Source organism: Nymphalis io, chromosome 2, assembly GCF_905147045.1.
Source record: "Nymphalis io chromosome 2, ilAglIoxx1.1, whole genome shotgun sequence".
NCBI lineage: Eukaryota > Metazoa > Arthropoda > Insecta > Lepidoptera > Nymphalidae > Nymphalis > Nymphalis io.
Genome location: NC_065889.1, coordinates 8,952,146 through 8,963,241, shown reverse-complemented (window position 1 = coordinate 8,963,241; position 11,096 = coordinate 8,952,146). Strand labels below are relative to the sequence as shown.

At 31.1% G+C, this 11,096-nt stretch overlaps 1 protein-coding gene across 1 annotated transcript; it reads right to left on the bottom strand.

The window, feature by feature from the left end:
• On the bottom strand, positions 1–10,483 carry LOC126777831 (uncharacterized). Its single transcript, XM_050501023.1, has 3 exons — positions 9,897–10,483; positions 2,037–2,205; positions 1–1,794 (listed from the first exon to the last, which is right to left on the bottom strand). The coding sequence occupies exons 1-3, from the start codon at positions 10,422–10,424 to the stop codon at positions 1,472–1,474; spliced, it is 1,020 nt and encodes a 339-aa protein (XP_050356980.1). The 5' UTR covers positions 10,425–10,483; the 3' UTR covers positions 1–1,471.
• Between the last annotated feature and the right edge of the window lie 613 nt (positions 10,484–11,096).

Sequence of the window (11,096 nt, the reverse complement as noted above, 5' to 3'; positions counted from 1 at the left end):
CAAGATGCTCAAATAGTAATTCTTATACTTATAAATTATCTTTGGTTCATTTTATTTTTCAAATGTCACAACAATTGTACTTATAAGATAAATTCTGCAATTATATTTTTTGTTGGGTCACCAAAATAAATTATTATATAAGATGTTATTTTTTAAACTTATTATTGTTATATCCATAGGACGGAAAAAGTAGGTATTATCATTTAAAATTATATGCTTTGAAAAAATGTACACTATATAACACACATGTTGACGTTACAAATATGATACATGTTTAGTTATTTTATATTAATAACATACTTTGCTAAAATAACAAATAAAATCGTGCTCATTTAATTTCTGATCGATTCGAAACGTAAAGATGAGATATTCAAGTATCTTACAAAAATACAAGGCAGTTCAACGTTTCAGTTAAAAAAATCAATAAATAATAAACAGCACAATATAAGAAACAAGAATGAAAATAGTTTTTTGTTACAAAATATTATAAGGCCATTTTTTATTTCCCTGAATAACTTTTAACGACAAAGATATAGCTAGAATAAAACATCAAGATCGTAGACAAAACAAAAAAATAAAGATGTAATTTAATAAAGTTTTTTTTTTAATGTAATGTTAGTCTGTGTTAGTGTGTTATCTGTGTATTGAGATATTGTTCAATTATACTAAAAACAATTTGAGTAGATTTCGATTACCCATAATGTAACAATTATTTATTTTTAAATTAAATACAGATACTATTAATAAATTTTAAATGAAGAAAATTAGGTGTAATTTACACGATCTCTCCCGAATTTTTAAATAAATAATGTAAAAATACATATTATATATATTGTGCCATTGAAATAATAATTAACTATTATTTGTTAAATAGATTGATAGAATCTATTAAAGTGACGAGATTTTAAAAAGCACACAAATGGTTTTAAATGACTGACTTCTTTCTGACTGATGTTACCTGACTTAATGCTTAGACATATCAATATACTTTGTCGATACACGATAATATATGTATGGGTTAACAAATCAAAATAGTGAATAATGCTTTACTTGTTATCTTTGAAAATGTATTATATTCAATTTCTTTATCTGGGTTAGATTAACTCAATTGATGTCCATAAATAATAGTGTAATTATATATTATCAAGTTGATGGTACCATGCCAGAAATTTTCACTCAAGTGTATAAAGAGCTTCTGATTGCTTACGACACAAAGATAATAACAGCAATATGTGTATATAAGATAAACTTTATAAATACGGTTTGTAATATAGACGTAAGTGTATTCGTAAAACTTTATTTTTAATTGCCTTATTCGTAAGTAAATTAATGATTTTAATACAGCTTATTTTAGAATACAAAAGTAATATGAAAAAACAATTATAATACTCACAAACTATTATTCTTTATAAGTCTTATTGCTTCTCAAAAATAAAACTATTTATAAATTATAAATGCAATATTGCAAAACTTATGACGAACGAATAATATACGCTATTAGGCATGAAATAGTAGAAAAAATTAGACTTGTAGTTGATTTTGGCGCGCTATTACCACAGACCATCCGTCTGGAAGCCACAGAAAGATTTTTATTTTGAAGCATAGCATGGACCGCTTCGATCTCCCACCGGGCCATTGATCCTGGTTCCCTTGAGAATAGAACAGTATACAACTGCGCCGGTGCACCGTTAGATGCTTTTTGGCAAAAATTAAGGACCAAATGATCGTTAACAGCCTTCAGAACTTGAACGGCTCCATTAAAATGCATATACGACGGCCGGGACGCTAGTGTTCCTGAAACAATAGGTAAACATTTTGTAGTACATATACCTATAACAATAAGTGCATGTACATATGTATAATAATTTACTTAAAAGTCTCTTACATTTTACAAAAGATAAATATTGACAACTGCAAAGTTATATACCAAAAAAAAAAAAACAAAACACATAATCGCATTAACAAAGATAATATTTTATAATATTGTTAAGTCATATTTTTTAATTATAATGAGATTTTGTTTTAAAAATGATTACCATTTTGTTCATCATAGACCTGCCAGTAGCCCGCAGAGTCGTTGCGGAAGTACAACGAGTATTCAATAGTCTGTCCGGCTTCGTCCCATAATAACCGCAAATGGCGGTTATCACGCAAAAACTTCTCCTTGATATGCTGCACGTGATAAAGCTGGTTCTCGGTTGAAGGCTGGAAAAATATAAAATTATCTCATATATATTACACACCTTTGAAATTTAAATCCAATGAAAAATATTTTGTTTTGATAATATTTTAAATAAACGTTTTCGATGAGTACTCTGTATAAAGCTTCAAAGCTAGAAAAATTTACTTTACTCCAGTGTTTACAGAAAGCGCTGTTTGGGCAAAGGCAGCTGGTTTAATTCACTATATTGAATGCCGTCGATCATGTTTATAGACAGTTGAAGGTCAAATTTATTTTTTACTTTTTTTATTTTTAGACTGTTAGATGTCAGAAAGTATCCTTTACTTTATACTTTATTGTACACCACAAAGAGAAAAATACAAAACATGTATACAGCCTAAATAAAAATACAATTATAGCGACCTTATCGCTACATAGCGATCTCTTTCAGGCAACCAACAGTGTAAGTAATAACTGATAGGATATGAGGTAGGTGGTGGTATAAATAAAATAATATTAATTTATAATTAAAACAAACTAATAAATAAATGTAAATATAAAATACACATATTATATATCAATAAATAAATTATATTATCCGTAACCGTAACCGTAACAGCCTGTGAATGTCCCACTGCTGGGCTAAAGGCCTCCTCTCCTCTTTTTGATGAGAAGGTTTGGAGCTTATTCCACCACGCTGCTCCAATGCGGGTTGGTAGAATTCACATGTGGCAGAATTTCAGTGAAATTAGACACATGCAGGTTTCCTCACGATGTTTTCCTTCACCGTAAAGCACGAGATGAATTATAATCACAAATTAAGCACATGAAAATTCAGTGGTGCTTGCCCGGGTTTGAACCCACGATCATCGGTTAAGATTCACGCGTTCTTACCACTGGGCCATCTCGGCTTATATATTATCAAAACATACAAAATTACAAGTATATAATATAAATACATACTATATACAACAACAACGAATAAAACGATAAATCCTCAAACAACAAGAAAGAGAAAAGAAAAAAAAAGAATAATACCAAAAAAATACTAAAATAAAAGAAATTATTGGTGATAAGGTATTTAAGACAAAAAATTATCTTTTACAAAAAAAAAGTATCTATATATCTATATCTATAATATATATTTAAAAGTATCTACAAATGAAATGAAATGGAAATAAATAAATATATTTTAGAATTACGAGATTATAATCGAATTTATCTCAAATACTTACAGGTTCCTCGTCTCGCATAAGAAAAAGCCAATTTAATATGTTAGTTTTTTGTTAAATTAGGGTGTGACCAATTAATTACGTCACGTCTTTAGTCATATACTTAATTGGTCTAACATATTTCGTAAAGGGAACGTTTTAATTCGACCACAAGATTAAATGGGTCACTCAGATTGACCTACCCAATACATGACTCAAGTGTAATTTACGTGGGCGACTAAGGTTAGGCCACAGGTCACTTCCAATAGTATCTTGAAATCGGATAAACAATATCTAAGAGACACATGTGCCTTTACAAGTATGACCATAATTAGATAATTACATGCGTCATGGTAGAATTACAGTGTAGTTTTCGTTTTTGGATTCAACGAAGCAGAAATATCTTTGTTATGCAATAATTGATACTTTTAATGTTTTCTTTGGCGAGGTCATTAGGCAAGGTCATTTCAATACTTATTATTTATCAATTCATAGCCTAATATTGTGGTCGTGCTTGTTAACACTTCTTTGGTTGGTGTAAAAAAAAATTAAAAGAAAAATAAATGATCTTTTAATAAAAATAGCGGTAACCTTAAATAGTAGTCTATTAAGAAAATAATATTACAAAAATGTTAAAGGTAATACAATTTCGTATATCATTAAAAATTGAATGCAAATTCGGTATGTGATTGCTGTTGGAGGGGAAATGAGAACCGGGAAGGGACATGCCGGATAATGCAAATCAAAATAACAAATACGCTGGGAAACTGGAAATCCCACTGGAGATAATGTGATATTACATACATATTAAACGTATGAATCATAGGTACACAATACACGAGCATTATAATATAAGCAGTTTAGTATATTTGTATGTTTATTAAATATTTTTTTATAGTATAGGTAAACGGACAAGCAAATGGGCCACCTGATGGTAAGTGGTCACCAACGCCCATAGACATTGGTATTGTAAGAAATGTTAACCATCGCTTAAATCACCAATGCGGCGCCATCTTGGTAACTAAGATGTTATGACTCTTGTGCCTGTTCTGGCCCCTTCACCCTACAAACACTAACACAACAATATCAAGTACTGCTGTTTTGCAGCCTGAGCTTGCACAAAGCCCACCAGTGGAAAAATATAACATTGTTTAAACTTTTTATGGCTGAATTAATTTGCTTAATTATCTACCGATAATTCCCTAATTCATGATGCATATTTGAATTATATTCGATTTTATTGGTTGAAATAATACATCATAACAAAATAAATAATATGTAAATATAAATGTTATGTTATTTTTACATGTTAGTCACGACATCAGTCAATTTATGTCGCGGTGTGTTTAGATTGGACATTGTGTATACATAATCATTTATATGTTCGACTTTAACTAGCTCCGAAGGTAGCATTTTATTAGTTTTTTTCCTACTGGCAACATTCATCTTTAACATTTGTTTTTACATTTATACTTACACCGCTTCACGTTTGTAAACGATTAAATATTTATCACTGTTGAAAACTCTACAGATTGTTTTATTTATAGATAAAAAAAAACATTTAGAAAAACTACCTAGTTGTATTAAAATCGCCTTAAATATTATGCACTATCTGTAAAATAAAATGCAAACAAATGTAATTTCTACTATCAAAGCTTTATGAAAAATATCGTGTAAAAATACCAACTCGTTTATCAAAAATAAATGTCAGTACCTACAAGTATTATTCACATAAACGAACATATCGCAAGATTTTAGTTTTTTGACAAATGGATAGATATACATTTTGAAAACAAATAAATATTAAATAATTATAACAATTTTATATGAAATTGTATCACTTGATTAACCATTCCGAAAACGTACCCCAAAAGTAGAACGGGGAATTTCGTACGTCTCCCATATTATAATTTTGGGACAAGTCTGATACGTTTTGACACCCTCGTTACTTAGGTGCGTGTACAGCTCTACCGCCCCCCACTTCCCCATCACGCTCCTTACGTCCATATCATCATATTCGTGTTCTACATTGCACGTCACTGAATTATTTCTTTCAGTTGAATTAGTTGTTTCATCCGCTAAAACGAACAAAAACAGTAAAAAAATCCAAGGAAGTTTTAATAAAGTGCGACCTTGAACATCCATCTCAGTTTATTACAGCACGCGATTTATTTTCGTCATTTAAACACACATTATAGATGCGTACTAGGCGTATCTTTAAAATCTTTCGATTTCTCAAATGCTACAGCACGTGCGTCAAATATTGCGCGGATAACCGATAGAAGTCAACTGACAGTAGGAACGGTATTGCGCGAGCGCTCCTGACTCACATTGTCGATGCTATCGTATTTGACCCTTAGCCTTACGTTCGCACAGAGGTGTCGTTTAGACGAAAAAATGCATGAGGATCGCTGACTTCATTGTCACAGGTATTATCATAAGGACGAATATAATTGCGTAGCTGCAAGATGTTAGATAAACTTAGTCGTAAAGTAATTAGACTTATTAACTCGGAATATAAATGAATCTACATTCATTTCAGAAATAATGTTATTTATCTATATAATCCAAATATCTTTTTGAAACGGGGTTTAAACAAAATAATTTTATTTTAATCTTTCGATTAAATTAAGTTTAAAATTGAATCATTTAAATTATAAATAAAAAACGCGATTTATTTTGAACTATGTAATTTTTTTCAATATAAACAATATTATTCTTGACAATTACGTTCAACTCTTAAGTCTGTGGCATAATCGAAGCTGGTATTCGTCGCAACAATCGAGATGTAAACGAAGGCAACTAATTGTCATTGTTAGACGATTTTCTTCAAACGACAGTACGAACAGACAAATGTGTCGATTATTGTAATTTAATTTAAATTCTAAAAGTACTTCATCGATAAATTATACTTATAATACTAATAGACATATATATGCCTTGTAACATTCATTATATACAAATCAAGTAAGATGATTTTAAACATTCGTTATTTATAAAGAAGACGATATATTATTTGTAACAATTAACTGGCGATTTTTTTTCTCTTGACATAAACAGTTTCGTTGCAGTGGCATATACTTGCTTAAGTACAATCATTTATGTAGTTAAAGAAATCTTAGCTTAAAAAAAATATGTTTCTTTTCCTACAATATTTAAAAATATATTTAACTGTATTTAATAATCATGCAGATACAGAGACAAATACAAAAACCTACTAATGTGCAATAATTGTCATGTGGTAATATGATGTGAGCATTATATAATGTCCTCCAGACTGATTTTGGCCACGGCGGCCAATCTCAAGAGAGATTAGCCAACTACGCATGAGATATTATAGTGCATAAGTGTGCGCGTAAATACAGATGCACTCTCTATTCCCTAACTCTCATAATCCGATGGGTCGGCAATCCGACATGACCGGAAAGTGTTCAGGCGCAGAACCAACGGCTTTACGTGCTTTCCGAGGAATGGGAATGCTCGGGGCTGCTATTGAGAATCGCACATGTACACACTTCCAACTTCCAGACTCGGGGTTGCTACTGAGAGAGTATGAGAGAGAGAATTTTCTGACAGAAAACCCCAATAACTTTTAATTGGTCCGACCTGGGAATTGAACCCAGGACCTCCGGGTCTCCGGCCATACATCAAGCAACTAGACCAACGAGGCAGTCAAGCATTAAATGTATATATGATTGTACTGAAAATCAAAGAACTTCTATTCTTTCTAATTAATTTCATCGAGACTTCTGCCTTTTTGGTTTTGGCTTTATCAGTTTGGTTATTCTCATACAAATTATATTATTTTGAAATACTTTTTTTGCGTTTCGATACAAGTGCACGTGTTTCCCTTACAAGTATTTTCGCTGCTGTATTCTGCAATACAGAACGTTCATAAATTTTAAAATCAAATTTATCCTAAATCGCGGATGTTACAGAGGCGATAGTAAAATGGAAGGTTATGGTTATGACGATAAGGAAGTTTCCAAATATTACATATGGGCTAATAGTTCACGTTAAACAACATATTTTAACACAACTAAAGAGTCATGTCTCTGGCTGCGATACCCCTCAAAACACCTTGAAAAACTGTTTACAATGAGTCCCCGATTGGGAGCACCACTGTGCGTTAAGCACAGATGCCCGTGTGGAAAGAATGTAAACTCTTTTAGCTTACAAGGTCATTCTAGAGGAAGGAGTTTTCACTAAGAATTCATTTGACCCATTTCAATAATAAATTATTGCAATTTTTACAAATAAGAAAATACTCTTTAGTGCACTTTGCTAATTTTTCTTTGTTCGAAATAAATTGTATAGTAAATGATAGTTACATTTTAAAGTAACTACATTTTTTGTTCAAAAAAGATGTTTTTTTTACAATTTGTAATTGCTGAATCTGATTTTTTACCAGAGGTGAACTTATTTTTTCTTCTAAGTCCTCAATGTATATTAAGCTTAAGATTAAAATAAGTAATTAAGTTTATTTTTTTACAGTATGGATATCTATAGGTATACATTCCAAGAAGTAAGATGATTCCAAGAAAAAATAGTGTGTATTTAGTAATCTTGTAGCTTTTGAACCACTTGACCGAATGAGGTCATTCTCGCAAAACATTTGTCGACACGGTTGTTTAATACTGTAATCCGATAGGTGACGCTGTCAATTTATTTGCATTATTATTTATGGACAAGGTTACATATTCACAATCACATTATCGTAAAGAAATATCGTGTAAGACATAATAAGACTATGGAAATTGGCGAAATATAAAAATTATCTGTATCGATATCAGTTATGTTTTACTTTTCTAGTCAAGTAAGCTGTTAAAGATGACGAACGAGGATTGCACTAAGATTTCTAATGCAAGTGATTTCTAAAAGATCACTGTTGTTTAATCTTAGCTTAATACTATATGTGCTTACATTCGGTAAAGTAAGCAATATTTATTATAACGATAACAATGCTAACGATCAAAACTGAACTTGCTTGTTGTAAATTAATTTAAAAAAATCTGTTTTTACTTAAAATAAAACATGTAGTGAAGTGAAGTAAACATTATAATAAATATATTTAACAGATAAGGGAAGATCATTTTCATATTAATACCTTTTACAGATTATATATAGTGTGTAAATAATACTAGTCATACTGACTGATGACGTTATTATTTGTATAAAGTTACTTTAACTATCTGCGAATTATCATGGAACAACATTAAATTTATAACCATTTGACTGACGCTTATATAAGTTTAAGTGGAAATAAAAGTAAATAAAAAAATAACATTTGTCGATAACAAAGCACTCTACTACGCGTTCGAGTTATGCAATTGATAAAATAAAAATAAAAAAGTTCTTTGATTTAACTTCTGAATTTTACTCTTCAAGGTCTTGTGTACGTTTAAATATATAGACTACTAGTTGTTAGTGAAATAAGAAATTTACAAACACTGGGCCTAAACTTAAGATTAAACCATCCAGGGACTCAAATACACGCAATTAAATTCATTCAACAATTCAGTTTTAGGATTACAGTGTCTCTACACACCTAAAGTTGATGATTTATAAAATAGGTAGACAGACATGCAAATAGGCGACGGTAGTAAGTGGTCACCATTGCCCATAGACATTGACGCTGTAAGAAATATAAGGCATTCCTTACATCACAAATGCACTACCAACCTTGGGAACTAAGATGTTATGTCCCTTGTAGTTACACAGACTCACTCACCCTTCAAACCAGAACACAACAAAAGTAGTGCTCTAGTAAAGTAATGCTCTTTGATTGAATATGTGATGTGTGGGTGGTACCTACCCTGGCAGGCTTGTACAAAGCCTTAACACCAAGTGAATATATAGATAGGCTGGTTAATACGATATATTCAAATCGAGGTTATAATACGACGTTTGACGTTTTTTTCTTAACACCTTAAAAACTTATGTATCATCTTCATACAAATGTACACTCTATTATTCGTATCGCCTTCTGAACCGTAAATAGCAAGCCAATGGTAGCTTCGGAATTACACCTCGTAGAAAATTTCACTATCCGATTCATTTCTTGAACATAGTATAGTAGTAGGATAGGCTTATGACCGACGATGGCCGCTAATATAGCAATATGTGTGTCGAAATCTAACGTATAAATCAATACATCCTAAATGTATCGGGAAATTATTTTCCGAAATTTTTGAACGATGAAATTTTAATGATCTCTTATTGTTTTATGTCGTTCTATGCAAAGAAAAAAATTCCTAGTTAGATACATAAATATCGAAGTAGTTTGAGCGCTGAGTAAAAAAGTGCAGGTTTGAGTACCGCAAAAACGAATTAACTATAAAGATTAAAGATACATAGATTTTATGATAGATAACTGACAAATAAATTCTATTCATGTCAAACGATCCGATAAATCTAAAATGATCACAAAAATAAAGCAAACCATGAATGATAAAAAAACTCCTGTACAGTCATATTCGAAATTTGAAAAATCTCTATATAATCCAGAATTGAATCATACTGACCTTATCCCGTGGCTCCGAGATATGTATAACAATGCAGGTATTTCCGTAATCGAGCCTTGCGTCTCCCGCTAAGTGCTGGATGAATTCGACACCATACCACATTCCAGTTAAACTATTTACATAAATACCATTCTGTGGTGATCTACTCACACAGTATTCGCTATTATATTTCATAAACGGCATCTCGTATGATGTGATCCCTTGGCCATAATTCTGTCCATCATAATAACCTTGCCCATACTGATAGCTAGGGGTTGTATAGCTTGGCTTTTGATAAATACCCGAACTTGGAGTGTTGTACATATTAGGTCTTGAAGATGAATAGCCAAGATTATAGTTAGGGTAGCGGGTCGCTTCAGGGTATCTGTCGATGTCGCTGCTATAGCTAGTTTTGTATGGGTTTTGGTTTTGGTTGTAAGTATTTGAGGCGGTTGTATAACTTGAATACTGACTAGATTCACCATATTTTTGATAACTGGCACAGTAAGCTGTCGTAAATAGAAATGAAAGTAAGATAAATTCATGCATTTTGAAAGTATCTCGTGAACTTTTCGAAAATCGCGTGATAGTTGTGTAGCGGTTGATAGCATGTGACTGATTCAACTACTACGATAGTGGGATGTAAACTAATTAAGTCTAATTGTGAGAACATAATCTAAACCAAAAGGACATAAGAAGTTTCTTTATAAAAAGCACGTAATTTTTTTTTATATTTAATTAAAATTAATATATATTTAAATTAAATAAAACCTTTTTACAAGTCTTAGCAATATTCAAATGAGGCTGAAGTTTTGTTTCACATTATTTACTACTCTGCCGGTTATGTGGATAAACTACAATTAGGCAGCAATATGAAACAATATGAAATGAAGTGTTCTTTCAAAAGTTTTTCATTAAGGATTTCAATAGTGATTGTCAAAAACGAGATTTAAGCTAAGTAGAAGTTTAAAATTTCTCACAGTCTATCCTTTTAAAATTTCAACCGCTGGAATATATTATTATGATGTCCCATCGTTTCCGGTATCAGAGACTCATTGAATGACCTCATAGGTAAAATAATTAGAGTAAAAATCTCCAAAAACAATATTTATACCGAAAAAGGTGTAACTAAATAATTTTAAAAATGGATTGTGATTTTTTTATATAAATAGTAAATTGAAAGGTAAATACTTTTCAGTTTTTAACTTCCGCCACTTTCAA

What these genes read in the sequence shown, in the direction of transcription:
- LOC126777831 (XM_050501023.1), bottom strand. Translation starts at nt 10,424, where the DNA reads ATGCATGAATTTATCTTACTTTCATTTCTATTTACGACAGCTTACTGT. An exon ending in TCTCGGAGCCACGGGATAAG is followed by an intron (nt 2,206 to 9,896) that starts GTCAGTATGATT and finishes ATATTTTTCCAG; the next exon opens with CCTTCAACCGAGAACCAGCT. An exon ending in GGTCTATGATGAACAAAATG is followed by an intron (nt 1,795 to 2,036) that starts GTAATCATTTTT and finishes CTATTGTTTCAG; the next exon opens with GAACACTAGCGTCCCGGCCG.